Raw genomic sequence first — 24,596 nt, 5'->3', positions numbered from 1 at the left:
TTTCATAAGTATCTACAAAATTCTGACTGAGAAGCCACATTTTACTATTTAAGAAAATTGGTATAAATTGCCAATTTTTAAATAACTGGCCTTTGAAATCTATTTTCTTTTCTTCTACCACCTTCTCTTACCCTCCCACCTTTTGCTATTCAGTTTCATTTTTGTTTTATATCTGTATCAAGAGAAAGTTTCATTTCCCAGTTTGTGTATTTTTTTTTCACTGCTGCCTTGAAAATCTAATTAGGGAGAATTCTTTAAATGCCCCCAAGAAACTGATTTTATAATGTTATACAAATAAGGAACTTATAGTTTGATTTTCCATGTGCTAATCACCCTAAAAAAGTGTCATTATTAAAAACCCAAGCTTAGGACAAGTAATATATGTTGCTGGAGATGTGCAGTAAGATATTTAGGACTGTTGCTGATACACTGTCCATACTGTAGTGATGCATACCTTTTCTTATGTAAGTAGTATACAGTTTACCATTCAAAATTGCATTAATTTATTGTGTAATTTAAATGTTTCTAAAAGTATCAAGCTTAAAGCAGAATCACAACTTTTTAAGTTAAGAACATCAGTGAATTTAATCTTTTTTCACTTTTCCAGAAGACAATCAAGTGGGCCTTTAAAAGTATTCAATTTGCATTCAAATAGATACTTTAAAACTTGTATAAAGGCAAGTAAATTTTTTTCAGGTAGATATAGAAATTTTCAGTCATTTTGATTTGTAAATAACTTCAAGGTGTAAAGAGAATCATCTCAGAATGAAATACCACAATAACTAAAACTTTCAGTTATCAAGTTTGTGCTATGCAAGTGAAGTTCTTCTTACCTCTTGCTTCAGTCTTTAGCTTTGTCCTACATGTTCCTTGTAATGAACACTGTTACAGTAGAGACCTTAACCTCACAGTGAAAGAACACAAAGTAATTATTTTCCAGTTTCCACATTTTGCAGTCCACATTTAAAGGTTCCAAATACTTAAAACTTCAGAACTTTCTTAGTAGAGAGTTCATAGTTCAAGGGTAATATTTTCTATTTTTGAACATGTCTTCTACACTTGATGTGTTTTTTTCAGCAACTCTTCTCTTGAAGCATCTGCAACAGATGACTGCTGGCAAAGTAAGCCAGAAGTTTATATACCAAGTATAGGTTTACAAGCCTATTGGTTTAAAAATATCCTGCCCTAATTTTCAGTGTCTTCCTTAGAATAGCGCCAGAATGCTGACATTTATACCTTAGTCTTTACACTTCTATAATGATAGTGATTTTTCTATTAGGACTGCAGTATCACTTCACGTGAGATTATCTTTGAGTAAGGATAAATTCTGGTCAGATTGCCAGTGAGGATTAGGAAGAATGAAATATCGTCATTGAAATTTGCAGAGTATCTAGTAAACTATTAGGTTTACTTATTAAAAATAATGTCCTAAAGTTGGCCATTATCAAATTTCTGATCACTCTTTGTTTTCATTTGTATAAATAAAATAATGAAGAGACCATGAGAAAGATGATTAACTCCTTTACCTACTAACACTGGCTTTTTTTTTTTTTTCCTTCTTTTCTACTAAATAACTGGCCTTTGAAATCTATCTTGTGATTTCTATTTTGTGATTTCTATTTTGAAATATATTTTGTGATTAGCACATGGAAAATCAAACTATAAGTTCCTTATTTGTATAACATTATAAAATGAGTTTCTTGGGGGCATTTAAAGAATTCTCCCTAATTAGATTTTCAAGGCAGCAGTGAAAAGAAAAATACACAAACTGGAAAATGAAACTTTCTCTTGATACAGACATAAAACAAAAATGAAACTGAATAGCAAAAGGTGGGAGGGTAAGAGAAGGTGGTAGAAGAAAAGAAAATAGATTTCAAAGGCCAGTTATTTAGTAGAAAAGGAGTGAATGCTCCAAAAAGAGCCATACTTGGGGGCGGAGAGTAGAGAGGAATTGGGCTACTTGGCTATGTGTAACAAAAGACTTTAGATTCCCAGATATTAAAACGTATTCTTCACTGCTTGAATTGTTTTCCTTTGAGCTTTTCAAATGTTTCAGAGTATGTGATATTTTTGTAAACTCCACTGTACTTTTTCACATTCTCCTTCCTCATTTTCAAGCTAATAAAATGGTTTTATTTAAATAGTGCCTTCTGAGAAATCTAGAAATCCTTTTCAGATATTAAACATTGAAGAAAATCCATAAGCATTTAATATTTTACGCTTTGGATTCTATAAATGAAGAAAGAGACTTGCCAGACAGTTTCGATGACAATATTTTTCAGATGTGAAAAAATGGAGGTATCTTACTATTTGGAAATACTGTTTATTCAACTCTAAGATACCATCAGTTATAAGATCATCAACTTACTAACAGCCTTTCTGAGAGGGGTGGGAAATACTTTTTTAAGTAAGATATTTCCCAATTTTATATATGTACTTTAAGTGGAAGGGGGGATGGATTTTAGAATTTGAGAATTTTTTTATGTCTGCTACACACATTTTAATTATAAAGAACACAGATCTAATGTTCAACTTCTATTGCTAGAGTTTAAGAAAAAAGTCAGTTTTTCCCTCTCAACTAACTTACCCTTTTTAAACAGTGCTTTTATTATAAAATTTTGCTTACCTAGAATAAAGTAAAAGTAAAGTCATTGAGGAACAAAAATAAATAATTTTCCCTAAAATTCATACTGCAAAAATGAAACTTAGTATAATGATAGGGTATTTTTAAAACTTCTTTTGGTTTAACAAATAGATGCATATAAATTTCACCCAAAACCCTTAAATGATCATTCAATTACATACCTATTTTGTGCCAGACACTATGCTAGATTCAAACACAAGTCAGATCTTAGTCACATCATTTCACAAAATTAAAGATTTTAATATGAGAAAATTGAAGAATAAATTTGACTTGTGTGGATTATGCTTCTCCTTACATTCTTATTCAGTAATAATAATGCATAATTTTCCCACAAACTTCACCCTTACATGTAGAGATGTTGATAAAGTGTTCTTGCAATAGAGCATTTTCTTGCAAATATATACTTCACTTTAATTCTATTCAAATCTTATTAACATCACATAAATTCTTATAGGAGAGCTGCAACTTCTCCATACACAATTTTAACCCAAAACTTTGTGAGATAGAGTAAAATCTTTGCTGAGCTTCTTAGGAAAGAAAAAAAAATGCCTTCAGTAACTGGGTATTTCAATCAAACCAAAAGCACCTCCCGGGTATGTCATTAACATAAAGGAAGAGACTAAAATGTATGTATGTCAAATGTACTTTTTTTCTCTCTCTTTCACTGTGACATCACCTGGGAAAATCCAGAAGATTGGATAACCAAGAAATGCCTAATCAAGATTCTGCTGTACATGTGAAAATGGTGGGTATTTGAATATTTCCAGTTCCATTTATTAATGGTGAATCTTCACCACTTTTATCTCTGTCTCTAACCAGATAATTAATTATGGGACTGTAAATGTATACAGATCTTTCTTCCCAATGTTAGACACACAGTAGAACTTCGAATGTTTGTTGAATTGAATTTCTTTGGAATTCTTTTTGCTTGAAATATAATGTGCATTAAAGTGTTTCTCGGCATGTAAAATGATTACCCCGTTCCTTTTTGTGCTAAATTTTCCTTGCTCAGCAACAGCACACTTAAATCATACAACATGAGATCTTTTATCTTAGGCCTCTGAATTAAAATGACCAGCATTTAAGAATTTTTAAAAACTTCATGAACAGCAGTAGCTTTCATTGCATTATAGAAATTAGGATGAAGTAGGGAAAATATAGGCTTTGGCATCAGAACTGGCTTCAGATCTTAACTCAGTCCTTGATAGCTGTGATACCCTTGAATGAAGGCAACCATCTCACCTTTAAGAAATGGGTGTGAAAGCACCAACCTTGTGTTGTTTTCATTCATATCTTTTCCCAGCTTTATTAAGATATAATTGACAAATAAAATTACAAGATATTTAAAGTGTACAGTGTGATGATTTGATATGCATATACATTGTGAAAGTTTACCCCATCTAGCTAACACATCCATGACCTCACAAATTTACCTTTTTTTTTTTTTTGAGAACATTTGAGTTCTACTCTCTTAGTAAATTTCAATTTTGTGATAGTGTTAAACATTATGATCACCATGTTGTATGTTATATCCTCAGACCTTATTCATCTTATAATTGAAATGTTCTTATATTTAATGAAAAAGTATATATAAAGTACCTCATAGCACATAGTAAGCACTCAGTGAATGTGAATCTCCTATATTATGTTAGTACGTGTTTTAGCTCTGTATGTAGCATTTATTTGTATGTGTGGGGAAAACTATGTCCATCCTCCTTATTCATAAAAATTTTTTAAATCACAGTTTCTGTCTTTTAAAGAGGACAACTGCCCCATGATCTCTTTCGTATTTTCTCTTTCTGTCCTTTTTTTTGTTCTTCCTCTTCTCTATTTTTTCATCCTTTTTCTTTCTAGTTTTCTTTTTCTGGTTTGAGCCTATAAACCAGAACTTAGCATGCAAACAGCTTTGTGTCACAATTAGTAGATCTCTCGTTTAACTTTCCTCATCCAATATGTGATGGGAGGTTAAAGTTGACTCAAAGTGCTGACTAAGCTTGTCATCAGTATACTTAGAGCTGTTAGGATAAAGCATATGAAATTGCCGATATTTTTAATACATCAAATATAGTCCAATATTGGCAGTTTTGTATGGTTCAGCCTAATACTTGGACATGATCTTTGCATCCATTGCATGATTGGCATTTGATTCATTGGTACTGAGCATGAACATTGCTGAATTAAATCATTCTAAACTCATTTTCTTGCTTGAGTTGGTTTTCTTTTTATTTTTATTTTTTTAATAAAAAATGAATACAAGAGACATAGGAAAGTCTTAGCATATAATTTGTTGTTACCTGGATCCTAGAACCTTCTAACATGTGTCTCCTTTAGAAGCAAGTAGCAATGTAGTTAACCCACAATAACACTATTGAAGGAAAACAAGCCAAAAGATGATATATACTTAAATACTTTTTACTATCATTGCGTGAATTTACACAATTTTTACCTTGGGTTTGCTTTTCTAAAAACATTGATACATCTTTTAAGTTGATATCTCCTTAGGATGTTATTCTTAACTTCTCATGATCTGAGTCCAAATCTCTCCTTCCAGACTTTACACACACTCACACTCTTCTCCATGTACACTTAAGTTCTAGAAAAACAGAGCTATTTATCCTTTTCCCACATTAGACCCTGTACTTTGACCCCTCCCCAGTCTCAGCATACCCAAATCCTGCTTCACTCTGAAATCCTAGCTCCATTGGCCCTCCCTCCTTTGACCCCAGCAGAAGTAATCTCAATTTCTTCTGTTTCTCTAGTATTGTACTTGGACATCTTGGCAATGTATTAGTTATTTGGGTTCCTGTATTATAATCCATGTTAGAGAACATGCATTTGAGTATAAGATGTATATCTTACTAAAACTTCTGTATCTTTTACAGAGTTGCTTAACAGAATGCCTTACAGTTAAAGACTATATGGTAAATGAAGGAAGGAATTTGGCCTACACTCCCTTAATGTGGAGACAGGCCAGATATGTGGTAGGCAGGAGAGACGGCTATCAATAAAATTTAGCAGTGCATAATCTTCAAAGTAAATCATAGAATCATCCAGGTATGTGAGTGAGTAAATGTACCAGTCTGAATAGGTGGTTTTAAAAATCTATACTTTTTATGTCATCACATAAAAATTGTAGTGCCCACTCCTTTGTACCAGTAATGAAGACTTTTGCTTGTACCATATCTGAACATTGGAAAACAAAGAAAAAATATTTTCCCTGAGAGATTCAGACAAAGATTCTTAAGTAATTCAAACTAATTTTGATGTGGCCGTGTTTAGAAAAATACAGGTAGACATCCTTAGGACAATTTTGTGACTACCATGCAGATATTCATTTATATCATCTCAGTGTATCCACAAGATAATATCAAATACTCTAATATTGCTATAGGGTTGTGAACAAAACTATATAACTTTGAATCAATTTCTTTAGAAATCATGCATTCTGAATATGTAAGTAGACTAATAATTAAGAATTCATTTCATCTTTACAAATACAGTATATTAAAGATCAGCCAGAATAAGTATATTTTAGGTTTTCCATAGTTATCTTCAGCATTGCTTCAGATTAGGCTCCAGTCAACCAGAATACCCTGATTCTTGTCAGGAAAGCTTCGCTCCCTCCCTAACATTTTATATTATGGCCTTAGAAAATGAATTTGTTTTCTTTTGCTCACAAATGATGGAAATTTTTAGCCCCTTATTTTTCATAAAATTGTATTATCAAATTGGAAAGTTTTCGAAAAATTTAAAATAACTTGCCCTTCAAATTTCAAGTATCATTATTTTATGTACCACCAAAGAGGAAGGTGTATTTTGTCCAAGAGGAATATGAGGAAGGGATTTGAGGAGGTAACAAAAGTATGTGACATATGATGAAATGCATACTCCTGCAGTGTGCTTCATAATGTTCTGATATTCTGATATTCATTGACACATTTCATACATAAAATTGTATTTCTTAGGCTGTATTCTAAAATATTTGAGTAAAATGTCCAATATCTCAAGTTCCTGAGAAGTATTTATCATATACTTTAGTAATATTGTATGTGTATTGTGGAAAGGGGGGTGTGTGGTGTATTACCATATAGTCCAAGGCAAGTATAATTATAATTTTTTTATTTCTTACGCCGGTGTCCTCCATCCTGTCGTGTTCTCTGGAGAAAGTAGCTGCCCTTCCATCTGTTTTCACCAGTGGTATTTCACCCTAGTACTGTTTGAGTATTCGCTACTCATTTATCTGAAAATGAATGGTTATATTTTGTGCAGAAGCAGGGATATGAATGCCTCTAGCCACTGGTTCTCTTTATTTTCACCGTCAAATAAACCAATCTAATAGTTGTTTAGCCTAGCAGAAACCAGCCTACTTTGAAGTCCTGTTTAAACATGGCTTTTTAAAATTAAATGTATTGTAATATGTGACTTGCTTGAGGCAGGACATGTTCCTCAGTATCGACACACTGAAACAAAATGTCTAATTTTCTTGGCGAAAATACAGTAGGTGACATATACCCTCTATTGCTTTCATCAACGGGTTAGTTATTGAATCAAGCATATGCTGGTTGTTATGCATCTGCCAGTTAAGGCAGAAGTAAGAGCAGAATTTAGTTAGGGGATCATTTACTAGCTAAGGTATTTGTAAGGGAGCAACAGAAGTGATATTCCAAAACAGCAATGATTCCTAAAACTCAACAAGAAAACAGTATAAGCATCATGTCATCGTATCTCTAGCTTCTCGTGTCTGACACAAAGTAGACACATGATAAGTATTTATAAAACAAGTGAATGGATATTAATGAATGAAAAAAAGGAATGTAGGGACAAATGCCTATTGGTTTTTCTCATCTATTAAAAAATCACAATAAAATAGTGATTTATTTAGATGATTTAAATAACCTTCTTTATTCTTTTGAAACCCTTTAAAGTCCGTTTAAATTAAAAAGATCACTGTATGAAGGTTAGTTGCATTGCAGGTTATCCTATCCTATTTAAATATGGCTTTTTAAAATTAAGTGTATTATAAGTCCAGGTCTTTCATTCATGGAGAAAAATTTAATGTTCCCACTTCTCTTTCCTGTACACTCTGTATTCATCCTCCAGTCTTAGGAAAACATTTTAGCTTTCTTCTGATTTTCTAATTTTGTCCATTGTGTAGCGACAACATGGGACCTAATAGACTTAACTGGTCAGACTCTCTTGTAGCAGAGATACAAGGTCTGGGGAATTTTTCATAACTGTGTCCATAACACACATGAAATATGTTAATATTGGTGATAACACACCCATAATAATAGGATATAAAGTAAATAAATATTACCTGATACAAACCACTGTAGAATCTTGATTTAGGTTCAGTTATTTTCTTTCTATACTGTGAGCTGACTATTAAATTATTCATAGTTTCCTTCCCCCAGTCTGCTTGTACAGCTGTAAGAGCACTGTGCTGGTGCTGATTTTACTCTGATCAAACTCTGATCAATTTCGTTATATCTGTGATATGGTAGAAAAGAGAAACAATATTTATATAACATTAAATTGTTGAGCAAAACTAAAGCCTGCATAAACCAGCCTAGTGGCAGCTTCTAAGCCCAGGTGGTCTAATACCTAGTAGGGTCTTAACTTGAAATAAATCCATTGTAAAATTTATGCCAAGAACAATGAAGTTTTGGGGGATATAGTACAATAAAGAAGCAAAGATCTTGAAGCAACTTTTCAAATTAAATACATTAATATTAATTTCAAAAAGCCAGATGCAAGGACTTCCCTGGTGGCGCAGTTGTTAAGAATCCGCCTGCCAATGCAGGGGACACGGGTTCAAGCCCTGGTCCAGGGAGATTCCCACATGCTGCAGAGCAAACTAAGCCCGTGTGCTACAACTACTGAGCCTGTGCTCTAGAGCCCACAAGCCACAACTACTGAGCCCACGTGCCACAACTACTGAAGCCTGCGTGCCTAGAGCCCGTGCTCCGCAAAAGGGAAGCCACCGCAGTGAGAAGACCGCGCACCGCATCGAAGAGTAGCCCCCGCTCACCTCAACTAGAGAAAGCCCGCACACAGCAACGAGGACCCAACACAGCCAAAAATAAATAAATAAAATAAATTTTTTAAAAAAAGAATGCATTTTTTTTTTAAAGTACTGTTAAAACTAAGGTATTTACTTTAAAAAAAAAAAAAGCCAGGTGCAAAAGTATGTAATGAGAATGAGATAAATTATGTGCATATACATACATGATTGCAATCATAAAAATGAAAATAATGGAAAATTGATTAAAATGTTTACTTGTTTATCTTTGGGCAGTAGAATTCCAGGCAATTTTTATCTCTTTTTTATACTTCGGTTTTTTCTGTGGTAAACATGCATGACTTTTATAATTAGAAAAATTGCATTTTCTGATAATGTATTACAAATGTAGTTTTGCCTTAATCTTCTAGATGGAAACTACTGATGTGCTTTAAAATTTTTTGTATAAATAAATGGCAACTTGATATGGTGGTTTGCTTTTTTAAAAATAATGCCCCAACATTTTTACATCTTTAAATAATATAAGCTTTTTATATTATTCTGCTTAGTATCAAAGGAACCTGGGGAAAAAGGAATTAAAAATAGTTAATTAATTTCTTTGATTTTTAGATGCCAGAATTCCAGAAAAATTCAGTTCACATCAAGAACCCTACAAGAGTAGAAGAAATTATCTGTGGTCTTATCAAAGGAGGAGCTGCCAAACTTCAGGTGAATAATTATCAAGAAGCCTTTAGTATTAAACCTTTATTTTTAATGTTCAAGCAGACTCATTCATCCTATGTGTTGCTACAATCTAAGTAAAGAAAGTTTAGATAGCAAGCTTCGCCTATCCTTTTGGAATGTAAAATCTAAGAGTTATATCTAGAATTGGTCTAAAATACACAGAATGACCCACTGGAAACAAACAATTAGTAACCTTGAGATAAATTTAGCTTTTCTTTAATATTAAGTGCTAAGCTAACTAGTGCTGTGCGTAAGTATTAAACCATCTTAAGTAAAATATTAATATTAATAATATAATATTCTTTAAAATGTGTACAGTTTCAAGTTGTTCTTTTAATTTAATTAATCATAGTAGTTCAGGACTTTCCTGGTGGCACAGTGGTTAAGAATCTGCCTGCCAATGCAGGGGACACGGGTTCGAGCCCTGGTCCGGGAAGATCCCACATGCTGCAGAGCAGCTAAGCCCGTGCGCCACAACTACTGAGCCCGCGCACCGCAACTACTAAAGCCTGCACGCCCTAGAGCCCGTGCTACACAACAAGAGAAGTCACCGCAATGAGAAGGCCGCGCACCGCAATGAAGAGTATTCCACGTGCCGCAACTAGAGAAAGCCTGCGTGCAGCAACGAAGACCCACCACAGCCAAAAAAAATTTTTTTAATAAAATAAATCTTAGTAGTTCAAAGTAAGATGTAACTTTATTAGGAGATAGATAACTTTTTTTTTTTAATTCTTTCCTTTTTTTTAAAGGAATGTTTTACATGTAAATTAAATCAACAGTCTGGATATTCAGTAAAAACTTATTCCTTTTTTTAAACATTTCTGAAAAAATATTTAGCCCAGTCTCCTAAGTTTCAAGAGTTGGTAAACTGCTGCTACGTATCATTCATTCATTGGTAGAGTTTACCTAAATAGACAAGTTAACTCAAGAATGTAACAGTTCCAATAACGTAAAGCTTCATGTAGTTTGCTTCCACTGCATTTTTGTACATTGACCAAGTAGGTTGAAATTGTGCAATGTTTTATTGCTGTCAGGAATAGTAACCATATTACCTGCAGTTGCAAATTCCTATACCGATTAGTCAGATTTTATTTGGCGACAGTGCTGGGGCACTTAAGGTTCACCTTGTAGTTAAGGAAATTCTCAGGACTTGATATATGAACTGCATTAGAAATCTCAGTGTAGACTGAATAACCTACGGTGGAGGGCAGGGACGGAACACAGTCTCATGCCTCTAGGAAATGTGCATTAAGTGTCTGGCCTTGGTGGCTGTAATTTCATAATGCCTTTTTCCCTTTTCTTACAGATAATAACAGACTTTGATATGACACTGAGTCGATTTTCCTACAGAGGGAAAAGATGCCCATCATGTCATAGTAAGTGTGGCATTCATAAACAAATTTATGAAAGTAATCATTATTTTAAGTTCCTTTTCTACCTGTATTATCTATGAGATTGCTTGGGGTTTTTTCTTCTTTTTGGACATTGAAAGTGAGGGAGCCTTATTATTTTATTATTATATTTTTAGGATTTGTTTTCCCCATGTTACATAAATGGCTATTTTCCTGTATGGTTTTGGTTGCAAGAGGAATGAAGACTTCTGAAATTTTTCTCTCCAAATGTGGTCTATTTATTATTCAGGAAATATTTAAATGAATTTAAACTTTGAATTAGCCTAAAGAAACAGATTTATCAAATGCTTTGTGTTTTCTAAGAATGTTACTAAATTTTTGTATCATTGATAAACTAAGTAAAAGAGTGAGTTACTAAATAAATATCCAGTTAAAGTCTGTTGCTAGGATAATATACCTTTTTTGTTTTCCAAACTTGGCAGTGAGTTTTTAAAATAATACTCTTCAACCTGATATAAGCCCTCTCACTAACTGTTGGAACATGTGTAATTTGAGAAATCATTGATAATTTATTTTTTAAAACTACTAAAAATTGTACCCTTTGGCCCAGTAATTCCTCTCTGGAGAATTTCTAATCAAGTAATCCCAAATGTAGGAAAAAAGCTTTAGATCCACGGTTTAGATTTTAAAACCATTAGATTCTCTAGGAATGCCATGTGAATTACAGCACTAACACCAAAAGTTGTAATGACCATGCTACTTGACTTGGCATTTAAGTTAAAAGTAATAAGTTATTTATAGTACTAGTAGCATCAGAGTATTTCTTTTCTTTTTTTTAAATTTATTTTTTAATTGAAGTATAGTTGATTTACAGTGTTGAGTTAATTTCTGTTGTACAGCAAAGTGACTCAGTTATACATATATATACATTCTTTTTTATATTATTTTCCATTATGGTTTATCCCAGGATATTGAATATAGTTCAGAGTATTTTTTTTAATGCCTAGTTTGCTTTCTTTCTTTAGATGTCATTGACAACTGTAAGCTAATTACAGATGAATGTCGAGAAAAGGTAAACACTAACTATAATCCAGAGTTACTCAAAGACTTCATTACCCTTTTTGCTGAGAGTATTTTCAGGTTCATTCATACAAACAAGAATGGTTGCAAAGTGCTTATAGCCATATCTGGCGCATAGTAAACACTCAATAGATCTTAGGTTTATTGTATGGACTATGTGCTCCCAACTTATTTTAATGAAAAAATTAACAGTTACTTTTTAACAATAACAATAAAACTTACATGAGAAACTTTTAATAGATTACCAAAATATTCTGGTGTCCTTATATTAACTGGAGAATTAAAACAAAAATACTGTGACGGGAATTCCCTGGCCGTCCAGTGGTTGGGATTCCGAGCTTCCAATGCAGGGGGCACAGGTTTGATCTCTGGTCGGGGAACTAAGATCCCACAAGCCTTGCAGCCAAAAAAATGTACTGTGGTTTTATGTATTTTATCCCCTTAAATTGATCAGGAAACTGGCTCAGTTCTCTACTTCCTTGAGTAAGTGTCTATCTGTGTCTATTTTAACAAGTAAGACTCCAAATATTAGTCAAATTGAATACTTTCATAGGAGAACAAGAGTTTTTTGGTAGTGATAATTTGATTACTGGTTTCACTGAATTACTGACCTGAAAGTACTTTAAAAAAGCAAGGTAACTTTTTTTTTTAGTTTATTTATTTTATTTATTTATTTTTGGCTATGTTGAGTCTTAGCTGCTGCACTTGGGCTTTCTCTAGTTGCGGGGGCTACTCTTTGTTGCGGTGCGCGGGCTTCTCATTGCAGTGGCTTCAGGCACACGGACTTCAGTAGCTGTGGCACACAGGCTCAGTAGTTGTGGTGCACGGGCTTATTGCTCTGCAATATGTGGGATCTTCCCAGACCAGGGCTCGAACCTGTGTCCCCTGCATTGGCAGGCAGATTCTTAACCACTGCGCCACCAGGGAAGCCCCCGAAAAAGCAAGGTAACTTTTTGCAGGTATATTTAGTTACATGTAAACTAAGCTGAACAAAGATGTCTTCAGTGGATCTATGCATTAGCTAGGCATGATCTAATCATTACCATATAAAGCAGTTTGTGGAAAACACTTGCTTACATTGTTTTGCTTTCTGTAAAACTAAGCAGCTTAATGACAACTCTGTAGTCTTAATGATTGTTATTCACTTATTTCTAGTTACTGCAACTAAAGGAAAAATATTATGCTATTGAAATTGATCCTGTTCTTACTGTAGAAGAGAAGTACCCTTATATAGTAGAGTGGTAAGTGTGTATTGGGTGATGGGAGGGTTAAAAATATAAAATAACATTATAGTTACAACTAATGGTTTTCCCCTGTACTGTATATAAATTCATAGATTCATAGATTATCCAGTGAGTTAGAACAGTGATTAAATGTGACAAAATGAACTCTAATTCTCTAATCACTGCAACAGTCTAGAATTTGTTTTGTTAATATGAAGATCAGTGGGAATAAATTTAAATCCTGCACTCAAGCCTTAAATTAAAAAGAAAAAATTTTTTTAAAGTATATGGACAGATGTGGCTGAATGTATAAAGAAAAAGAATTAGGATTTAAGTTGACTCTGAATTTAGTTGGAGCCAGCAGGTGACATAGTTACTGAGAAATGATCCTCTGATATTGGTCGCATTAATCAAAATGCAGCATTCCAAGCAGACCACAGTGAAAGCATTGTGTTGAGTCCTGGGAGAACGCTATTAAGAGAAATGTTGACAAACTTAGTCTGTGTCAAAGGAGTCCACTAAGATAACCACAGGAATTGGAGCCATCCCATTTGAGGAAGGTTTCAAGGAATAGAGAGGATGCTTTGATTTGAGAAGCAACAACTTGTGGTTTTAGTCTCAGAAGACTAGGAATGATGTTACTGGTTTTCATTATCCCATTACCTAACCTGAATACATTGCACACTTAATTAGTGTTTATGGTATGAAACACTGAAAAGAGGTTAGACTTACTCTACGTGCCTCTCGAAACAGAACTAGACTTGGAAGGCTTAAGCCAACTGATTTCAACATGATGAAAGAAAGGACTGTCCAGCAATTAGAATTTTCTAGCAATGGTATAAACTTCCCTGGGAGAGTGAGCTCACTAACATGATGGGAGCTGACTCAGAGAGGAGGGTCACTTAGGAACATTATAGGTGGATTTTTAGATATCAGCTAGAGAGGTTCTAAAGGCCTATTATACTGAGATGCTATAATTATAGGTGGTTTTATGTAATTACAAAGCACCTATATATAAAAATTTCCATAGCAAGAATTTTCTCTGGCTCACTAGGCAACATCTTCAGTACTTCGGCTCTTCATGAAAATTCAGACCACAAACAGGTGGGGAAAAATGGCTTAGCTCTAATTCTCCCTGCAATCAGAGAAATGATTGTGCCTCCCTAGCTTCAATTCAGTTTTATCTGTAGACTGAGGAAAGAGTTACACCTTGTATCCTTTCATTATCTTATTAACACATTTAAATTAAACCAGACTTTGAGAACTGGGAAATACAGTAAGAACGTGCGTATCACATTTTGAGACACATGGGGTATACATTCATTAGTGATGAATTTAAATCTCTAAAATTTAAATTCAAAATTATGATGAATGAAATACTCATTTTCTCATACTGAAGAATGCTTTTTAATAAAGATAATAGTCTTAATTTGCTTTAATTGATATTCTCTTTTTCTTTGGTAATTGATATTCTCTTTATACTTTCCAGGTATACTAAATCACATGGTTTGCTTGTTGAACAGGCTTTACCAAAAGCCAAACTTAAAGAAATTGTGGAAGAATCTGACATTATGCTCAAGTAAGTTTCTCGGGTGTTTTTTTGTTGTTGTTAATTGTCTACAGACTTGAACTGTTGTTATATATGTATTCAAGTGTGGTTTTTTATTAAAATAATCTATAAAATATCACATATAAAAACATATCCAAAATATGCCACCTATCATAAAACAGTGGTGAGATAACGAACGTAGAATGACATATTAGATAATTTCAAGACTAACTTAAAAATTTACGAAACCAAGACCATTTTGAAATATTTTAGCAAAATACTTTTGAAAGACATGAAATATGAAAGGAATGTTTATAAATCAACTTGAAAAGGATTTTAAGCTCATGAGTCTGTTTCTGTTACATGATCTGCCTTCTGAATTCTCAAACTCCCCTTGAAAACTACTGTCTCTAGGAAAGGCAAATATGTTTTAGCAGATAATAAAAATATTTGTAATATATGAATTATAATATATAAACATTTTTAAGCTTATTTTCAGTACTGTTTACCACCTTTTAAATTTTTCAACTCATTAGGTGAATATGATGATGCTATTTCTTTTTTTCTCTTTTTTTTTTTTTTTTTGATGATGCTACATTTTAAGGTGATCTGCTTCTAAGGAGCAAAGCATTAAATTGTCAGAAAGAGTGTGAGGACAGCTAGTAAGTATTTCATTCCTTTGTAGGCAGCTTAACCTATAGTCCATTAAGAGTAAAATGAGTTTTGATTTTAAGATCAAGACATTACCTATGGCTGCCAGATCTTAGGTAAGAGAGATGCCAGATGTAAAGAGAATACACCACTCTGCTTTTCTTACAATAAGGAGTAGATGAGCAAGATGACAAGCAGGAGGTCTTCCAGCTCACCTTTTGTGGGTTTTTCAAGGTGTGCTTCAATTATTTGCTGTAAAATGATATACATTCTGAACTGTAGGTTTATATCCATATTCAGTGCAAGTCTAAAATCATCTAATTTGTACTGTTAGAATTTATTGAAAGGAGGATAAAAAGCTAACCAGTTTGAAAAACTTGCAGTAGTGTCATAGACAACAGTAACAGCCCTCTTGGGCAGTATTTTGAAATGAGAATATAAATGAGCCATAGAATCAAGTAGAAATATTTAGCTTTTATAATTTCTAGGTGAAAAGGAGATATACCTTGCTCTTTAACACTCACTTCTTACCTCCATCTTACAGGGACGGATATGAGAATTTCTTTGATAAGCTGCAACAATACAGTATTCCTGTGTTCATATTCTCAGCTGGTATCGGTGATATACTAGAGGAGGTTATCCGTCAAGCTGGTGTTTATTATCCAAATGTCAAAGTATTGTCCAACTTCATGGATTTTGATGACAATGTAAGAATAGCAAATCATTCTTCATGATTAATTTTAGTATCAGAAAATATTTTAATCGTGTAAATGCATTTTAATTTATTATTTAATGTATATTCATTAAATTAGGCCAAGTTGATAGGCCTGCTCTGGAAATCATCATCTCTCCCAGGGTTATATCTATATCCATGTTTTAAAAATAATATACCAAAAAATAATAATATACCCTTCTTCTGTTTCTGAAGCTGCAGACTAATAATAAAATTAGTAAAACTTCTTTTAAAGTAATTTAATGCAGCAATTCTGAACACTTAATATCCATAGATAGGGAAAAAAAGTGAATTAGAACTGACGTTATTTGAATGAGTTCTAAGAAAGACAATATATTATGATATACATAAAATGAGACCTTTTGGTTGGGAAACAAATGAAAAGTAAAAATTGGGTTTTCAAAGCATTGTGCTTTCAGTGGTTTTCAGTGGTTTTTCAATGGTTTTCAATGCATTTAAAGTGGTCTCTAGGAAGTCATTAACTTCTCAGAGCCCTTCTTACCTATCATGAATGTAAAAATACAACAAGTAGAACTTGCAGAACCTATTGTTTCAGAGGATTTATATTTTTAACAGGGGCTGCTCAGAGGATTTAAAGGAGAACTAATTCATGTGTTTAACAAAGATGATGGATCCTTGAAGAATACGGAATATTTCAATCAACTAAAAAACAATAGCAACATAATTCTGCTGGGAGACTCCCAAGGGGACTTAAAAATGGCAGATGGAGTAGGCAATGTTGAACACATTCTGAAAATTGGATATCTAAATGATAGAGTAAGTATATAGATGTCATTTAATTTTCTTTAGGAAAAAAAAAATTAGGATGAAACTTTATAGACAATTGTTACCAAAGGTGCCTGAGAAAGTAGTTATTTTAGAGACTTTTTTTTAAAATTTATTTATTTAATTTATTTATTTTTGGCTGTGCTGGGCCCTCGTTGCTGCGCACGGGCCCTCTAGTTCGGCGAGCAGGAGCCACTCCCCGTTGCACTGCACGGGCCTCTCATTGCGGTGGCTTCTCTTGTTGTGGAGCACAGGCTCCAGGCGCGCGGACTTCAGCAGCCGTGGCACGTGGGCTCAGTAGTTGTGGCTTGCAGGCTCAGTAGTTATGGCGCACGGACCTAGTTGCTCCGCGGCATGTGGGATCCTCCCAGACCAGGGCCCAAAACCGTGTCCCCTGCGTTGGCAGGCAGATTCTTAACCATTGCATCACCAGGGAAGCCCCAGTTATTTTAGAGACATTTTGATTTCTCTTTATCCCTTTACTTTGGTGATGATTAAGGGAGTTGGTATGCACATATGCATGCTATAGGTATTGGCGGGGAGGGAGAGTGTACATTCTAAATGAGGCGTCTCTGGCCTCTCCCCACTAGAAGCCCATATCATTCCCTAGTTGAGAATCAAAAATGTCTCTAGACATGGCCAAATGTTCCTTGGGCACTGTCTCCCCAGTTGAGAACCACTGGGCTAGAGAGAAATCATTTCAGAAGAAAAGCCACCATATGGGAAACTTCCTATGTCAATGAGTTTTAAAATTTTGAAAGTATTTCTTCATTTCAAAGGTTTTATGAAAGCAAATTAATTTACAACATTTTACCCAGAAGATTTAACATAGCAGTGAGATTTACACTGAGATTATTTACTTCTCCCCCCTGCATATTAATTTAATTTTTGTGATTTTTTTGGTTGTTGATTAGGTGGATGAGCTTTTAGAAAAGTACATGGACTCTTATGATATTGTTCTAGTAAAAGATGAATCATTGGATGTAGCCAACTCTATCTTACAGAAGATTCTATAAACAAGCATTCTTCAAGAAGACCTCTCACCTGTGGGTGCAACTGATGCAAGAGCTGCTCATCTGTTCATCTTGTTAAAAGATTTTATTTATAATATATTCTTGATCTTGAAGTTTTTCCTCTATATTGCTGAAGTATTTTCAGATTTATTGAATCCATCAAGTGGAAGCTCCTTTTTCTCCATCTCTCTCAACACACTCCTCACTATATTTTTTAACAGATTAAAAAAAAACTTAGAGCAAAAATTTGAAGAATAACTCCCTACATTTCCATAGTGAATTTTGTAGCTTAATGTTATTATGACATTTTTGAGAAGTCTTTTTACATTGGGAAAGTTTGTAGACGTTTAAAAAGTTTTATGAAATGGTGAAATAATGTGCATGATTTTAAGTGTTGTCATTTTTATAATTTGGGTGAATTATGCTGATGGATTAACCATCTCCTAAAATTGTGTTATGTTTGGTTATTTTGTTTGGTGAAAATCTATATTTACCAAAAAATATTGGCACTTGATGTTTGAAAAAAAATCTATTGGTATCTACATGCCACTAATCATTACAGAATGTTCTATATTGAAGCACTGATGATAAAAATGAAATGAAAAGCCTTTTTAATTCTGTCAAGACTATTATTATTCATTTAACAGAACCTGCCATGTTTTTGTGTGTGATGTATGAATCCTAATGTCCTTGTCATAGTGGCTATTTAGATTATTTTCAGATTTACACACTATAAAAATAAAAAGATTTTTGCAGAGAAAATTTAATCTGTCCTTCAGAAAATACTGGGGCGTAGGAAAATTGTTTTCCCCCATTGAAAATATTAGTAAAAGAAGGTACTATATTGAAAGTCTAAGCGTTTCAGAAATAGCCATAGGCAGAAAACAAAATGTAGCTGGGTCTCATGATGACTAAAACAGAGTACTTCAGGGTTAGGAACTGACATTTCTCTATGCAGTCTGACTTCCCATTCTGAGTTTTGGTTGCCCCATAATGGTTTACACAAGGCTTAGACTTGCCATTGTGATAAAATTTTTTTTTTAAATAAATTTATTTATTTATTTTTGGCTGTGTTGGATCTTCGTTGCTGCGTGCGGGCTTTCTCTAGTTGCGATGAGCAGGGGCTACCCTTTGTTGCGGTGCGCAGGCTTCTCATTGCGGTGGCTTCTCTTGTTGTGGAGCACGGGCTCTAGGCTCACGGGCTTCAGTAGTTATGGCTCACGGGCTGTAGAGCGCAGGCTCAGTAGTTGTGGCGCACGGGCTTCGTTGCTCCGCGGCATGTGGGATCTTCTCGGACCAGGGCTCGAACCCGTGTCCCCTGCATTGGCAGGCAGATTCTCAACCACTGCGCCACCAGGGAAGCCCACCATTGTGATAAATTTGACCCTGACTCTAGCCCTTGAACTGCAGAGTCTATGAGCAACTAATTGGTTTTCTTCGCATGTGAGCTATGATACAGACAAAGCATGATCCAGCTGGTTCTGGACATCTAGTGTGGTCAGTAATCTCTAGTCCAGTCGAATATGGTAGGGAGGCAAGGTCTTGTGATGCAAACCTTTTTCCTGCAGCCCATCCTTATCTTCCATCACTACTTCTCCTTTTTATAATAAACAGTGAAGCAAAGTACTCGGTGGCACAAAGTAGACTGTTCCCTGCTTGGGTATTTCCAGAATGGAACTCAATACCAAGCTTCTTGCTTTAAAGCAGATAGCATGGCATGGGAGTATCAATTACCTGGAGGACTTTTTCACGTAGAAAAAGTTGGGAATCCCTTATCTAATGAGAGTTCTTTACTCCTGTATTTGCTATTAGAGCTTGCCATATTGGCTATTTTCCAAAGGATTTATAATATGCTTCCACAAATAAGCACACTGCATGGTGTAAGTGTAAAGAATACTGAAGTTATGACCTGCATTCTAGTCATTGCTCAGTCCTTTACTAAGACTATAGGTCAGTCACCTCCCTTTAAAATGAAAGCCATGAGAGCAGTCTCTACAGCCTCTTCTAGCCATTACCAGTTCAGAAATGGCAAAACTTGCTGTTGGATTAAACATGTGGGGTGAGAGAATAGGGTGACCCCAGGTGTCTGGTTTGAGCGAATGGGTGCAAAAGAATGAGAGAGGAGAACAGGCTTGGATGGAAGGTGCTGGGAAGGGAGTGGGAATATACATTCTATTTTGAACACACAGTTTGAGATGCCTGTGAGATATACAGGAGAAGATACCATAGGCAGATTAGAGCTCAGAGGAGAAATTTTGGCAACTATAAATCTGGATGTTGTCTGCATTTCAGTGAGATTTAAATATGGCCACTGTAAGCTGGAAGGAATTCCCATGACCTATTGAAATTCCAACATTAAGGATGACCACACAGAATCAAACACTATTTTAATAATATCTGCAACTAGCAATAAATAATTGAGAGCAGTATTCTTATTTTATAAAAAGACTCCAGACCCTAAGATATCCAAGGGAAGAAGCCTTCAAAGAAAGCAACTCTGTTCCTAGAAACCTAAGATATTGAAGTGCCTATGTATAATCTTGCAGTCAGGCCAACTTCCCTAACAAAATGCATACGTTCCCTTAGCAACGGAAAGAATGGAAGTGCCAGGCAGTACTCAAGCCAAAGGTTTAGAAAGATAAATACTGCATGGTATCACTTATATGTGGAATCAAAAAATAATAAGTTGAAGTCATAGAAACAGTAAAAAAGTGGTTACCAGGGCCTAGAGGGTGGGGGAAATACAAAAAAGGATACAGACTTTCAGCTATAAGATAAATAAGGTCTGTGGATCTGATGTATAACATGGTGACTATAGTTGATAACGCTATCATATAGCTGAAATTTGCTAAGAGTAGAACTTAAACGTTCTCAAAAAAAAAGGTGATGGGTGATGTATGTGTTTTTAAGTAGATGGGGGAATCCTTTCACAGTGTACATTTATGTCAAGTCATCACATACACTTGAAATGTCTTACAGTTTTGTTAATTATACCTCAGTAAAGCTGAACAACAAAAGCCTGCAGGACAGAGACCCAAGAAGAGCCAAGACTTCAGTCTGAGTCTGAAGGCCAGAAAAGACCAGTGTTCCAGCTCAGCAGTCAGGTAGGCAGTTTAAATACAAAAACAAATACAAGCTAAAGTTACCCTCCATTCTTGAAGCTCTAAGGCCCACAGTCCTTAATTTCCCTAGAGAAACTTATTTTTTATTCAGCCAACCTGTCTCCACCACTATAGAAAACAGCCAGTGAAGATATTCAAACAGGACCAACTAAAGATCTAGGTTAGAGAACAAGCACAGGATGTTTATCTTCATGAAGATACGTAAGCGTAATGAAGTGCTACAGGTCAAATGCATTCCAAAGAGCAGTTCAGTTTAGCAGATCATAAACGCATCTAGTGCACTTAAGGAATTCTGTTAAATGAAAAGGCTGAGTGACTGTGTGCACCGTAGAAGAGGGTTCGGGAACAGCCAGGAAGGCCATGGGCACCTCCTTCCCCTCCCAAAAGCACACAGAGTCCCTGAAGTTGCTTCTGCAAAGAGTAAACCAGAACATTTGCTCTTTAGAAAGCCATATATGTATAGTTTTTTCCCTATACATGTGCCAGTTATTCTCCATTTGCTCCCAACCCAACCCCAACCGGTCATTCTCCACCTTCCTCTGCACCCCAAAACACTGATCCCTGAGAACACCAGCCCCTGAGCTCCTTGTCCTCTGGCTTCGGGTTGGCTTCAGCTAATGGGAGCCAGTGGCAGGACAGAGAGGATGGGTGTTTCCTCCCTCAGTACTCTGCTCCACTGCCAGCCGCAGCTCTGGGCGTGGCTGCATCCCTCCACCCGCTCCTACCAGGCAGCCCCACCCAGGCTCCCCTGGACCCTTCAGGCCCAAGGGTGGAACAGCTTCCTACTGTCATTGGCCAACAGCAGTCATGGGTACCTCGACATCCTTACTGGGCCCCCTGAGCCCTGCCCACGCTTCTGTAAAGAGTACTTTCATTAGCTTCTCTTCAGAAGTCCCACGTGAGGGTATGTTTCCAGCCAGGACTCTGACTGATACATTCCCCCATATACCGTACAGCAATCTTCCACTTCTTCCAATTCAGTCCTGCTGAGTTTTTATCAAGGGGATTCTGATGGCATGGTGTATTCTCATGGGAAAAATGAGACTTCAAATAAAACACCACAAAACCTGATGATATAATTCAATATTTTATTTATGAAAAAGTCATCTTCCAACATTTATTCCATTGAATGAGTGCACAGCATTTTCAGGAACTATCTATCTCAGGGCTACATCAGTACAGAATAGTTTAAATTAGTAAAACAAAGCTGTTTCAAAAGGAAAATCATTGGTTACTGCAGGGTGAGTGCCACCACCACTTGGGAACAAAGGACATGAGGCAGCAAGGTGGTTACTGCATAACATGGGGACAGGCCAGCAGGTACAGTGTCCTTCTCCTATGCAGAGAGAGGCTCCCAGGCCTTAGGGCACCTCCCTCTCTAGGACACAAATGAGAGGCAGAAATATGTCACTTTGTCTATGCTCACCTGTTGGGATGACATTTCCATCTTGGCCACAGTGAGATACCCTGGAGCTAGGCTTAGCCACCAGCCCTACATGTATCTATATCTGATCAAAGGATTCAGGGTGAGAAGAGAGGGTGCTATGGGATAGAGTGATGGGAATAAGCAAGAGTGAAGAAGATAATCTTATGTGACAAATGCAGAATCAAATTCTCTACTCATGGTCCAAGATGCCTTTTGTTTGGTCCACTGATTTTCTTTTTAACCTCCAAGTTACCTAGCCAATAGGAGGACCACAGTGAGGTGGGGTATGATGAACTAGAAGAGCACACCTGTGTGTGTGTGTGTGTGTGTGCGTGTGTGTGTGTGTGAGTAGAGGCACGGTGGAGGTTGGGCATTACCAGGGCCCATACGGGCCACTGGGAAAACTTTTCTGGGGCTGTCTGGGAATCCTGCTGGGGTATGCCCTCTGTCTCTTCTAGCCATCTGGAGAATAATTTTACAACACCAGCAAGTTAAAAACATTTTTAATCCTCTTTATGTAAATATCCTAGACACATTTTCTTCTGTTCCCTCCAAGATGATTATAACTTCTGTATGACACTATTTCCCTTTAATAACAAAACTACCCAGAAGGCTCACAAAACAACTGCTGACAATGCAGCATTTTCAATATTCTATACAACCCATGCTAAGGCACCCGCACTGATTTTTCTAGTATCACCGGCATCAGCCTAGAATTCTCACCATGTGTATCAACCCACCCCGATGTATGTCCCAGGTACTATATGACCCACCTACTACTTGCTGACGATTCCCCTTCTGAGAGACCCTCGCACCCTCACTGCACATTCTGCCACAACAGGGGGCTTGGCATCACACAAGTGGCTCATATCAGGTTTAGAGTTCGTCGTGTTTTGCCTCCTGGTCTTTGAGTTTAAATTCCTCAGCTGTGACCTTCCCATCTCCATTCCGGTCCTGGTTGGTGAACATATTCTTCACAATCATCTCAGCATCGAATCCAGGGGCAAGTTTCCCTTTGCCAGATGCCACCTGGGCATGAATGTACTCTGAGAACTGGAGAGAAAGGGGCAGGACAGACCATGAGATACAGCAGCTGAGAACACCAAGCTGGAGCCTGAACAGAGCAGCCCAAGGGCGATGGCGCTGGAATTTGAGTCTGAGCCAGCAGAACAGACAAACTCTTCTGAGCTACACGACCCGGGTTTTTTCCTCCAGATGCAGGTTAAAAAACCCCTGCCAAAATGACTCCAGGAGCCCTTAGGTCCCAGGCAGCCAATACACAGCAGCCACTGGAACTATCCCTTTTCCCCAAATCAACACTTAGTTTTCCACCAAAGGCCAATCACCTAACCACCCTCACCTCTAAGAATTCATTCATTCATTCATTCATTCATACAATAAAAACTTATCATCTACTGTGTGCTAAGCACCATCCTAGACCCTGGAGATATATCAATAAACAAGCAAAACATCCTGCCCTTGCAATTCTAGCATATGCTAGTGGACAAGATACACGATTAAAAAGGAACATTTAAAAAGTAAGTAAACTACATGTTAACTTAGAAAGTAAAATGCTCCAGAAAAATGAAAAAGTAGAGCCAAGTAAGGAAGATCCAGAGTGCAGTTAGGGGAACGGGTTGAAGTATCAATTTGGTGGTCAGGGTAAAACCCTGAATGCTAAAGAGAGTCTTGTGCAAAGGCTTGAAGGAAGTGAGGGAACACGCCCAACAGTTATCTAGGGGAAGTGTCTTCTGAGCTGAGAACAGCTGGTAAAAAGGCCCGGGGTGGACACATGCCCGGTGTGTTTACAGGACAGCAAAGGGAGAGTCGTTGGAGAGGAGGTTACAGTGAGCAGGTGGTGGAGGGCCTTTGTAGGGCCTTTGTGGGCCACCGCAAGGACTGGAAATAGGGGGATGTATGGTCAGGCCACTCAAGATGGCTGTTCTCTTGTCTTTGTACATCCCCTGTTTGACTAGTCCCTGCTTCACCTACACCCTACTCACAAGAATGTGCTTGCCCCCTGCCCCAGCTAGTGATTGTTCTAATCCTTAGGCCAGAATGGCTCCACCTGCTAGTTTAGTAAAGGGAAACCTCTGCCCTCGTGATGGTCATTAACCTGAGGGGCTGTGAGGGACATGCCCCAGCTGCTGGTTTCCCTGGTAACTGATAAGCCAACCTGACGTCAATTCCCCTATAAATGGTGGCCTCCTTCTCCCCCAGGTAGCGAAGATTCCTGTTATGTCCTGCCTCCTGTCTGCCATACACAGTGCCG

The 24,596-nt window shown here is 36.4% G+C and overlaps 2 protein-coding genes across 5 annotated transcripts in view; one reads left to right on the top strand and one right to left on the bottom strand.

The window, feature by feature from the left end:
• Positions 1-18,825, top strand: part of NT5C3A (5'-nucleotidase, cytosolic IIIA) — a 40,753-nt gene extending 21,928 nt beyond the window's left edge. For 2 of the 4 annotated variants that reach the window (XM_061198662.1, XM_061198663.1), the window contains 9 exons: positions 3,335-3,389; positions 9,276-9,374; positions 10,696-10,765; positions 11,767-11,813; positions 12,977-13,062; positions 14,534-14,623; positions 15,789-15,951; positions 16,554-16,754; positions 17,678-18,825. In XM_061198662.1, coding sequence (XP_061054645.1) covers positions 3,354-3,389; positions 9,276-9,374; positions 10,696-10,765; positions 11,767-11,813; positions 12,977-13,062; positions 14,534-14,623; positions 15,789-15,951; positions 16,554-16,754; positions 17,678-17,779 — 894 coding nt within the window. In that variant the 5' untranslated portion in view covers positions 3,335-3,353 and the 3' untranslated portion in view covers positions 17,780-18,825. Of the gene's footprint in view, positions 1-3,334; positions 3,390-9,275; positions 9,375-9,795; positions 10,074-10,695; positions 10,766-11,766; positions 11,814-12,976; positions 13,063-14,533; positions 14,624-15,788; positions 15,952-16,553; positions 16,755-17,677 lie in introns of those variants that run through there. The other 2 variants (XM_061198664.1, XM_061198661.1) reach the window with 2 other exon arrangements.
• Positions 18,826-21,972: 3,147 nt separating this feature from the next.
• The window catches only part of FKBP9 (FKBP prolyl isomerase 9), a 47,881-nt gene continuing 45,257 nt past the window's right edge, over positions 21,973-24,596 (bottom strand). Inside the window, exon 10 of the mRNA XM_061198651.1 lies at positions 21,973-23,377. Coding sequence (XP_061054634.1) covers positions 23,201-23,377 — 177 coding nt within the window. The 3' untranslated portion in view covers positions 21,973-23,200. The remainder of the gene's footprint in view (positions 23,378-24,596) is intronic.

This window comes from Eubalaena glacialis, chromosome 8 (genome assembly GCF_028564815.1).
Source record: "Eubalaena glacialis isolate mEubGla1 chromosome 8, mEubGla1.1.hap2.+ XY, whole genome shotgun sequence".
Taxonomy (NCBI): Eukaryota; Metazoa; Chordata; class Mammalia; order Artiodactyla; family Balaenidae; genus Eubalaena; species Eubalaena glacialis.
Note: the sequence above shows the minus strand (reverse complement) of the source record. Positions and strands in the feature narration are given on the sequence as shown.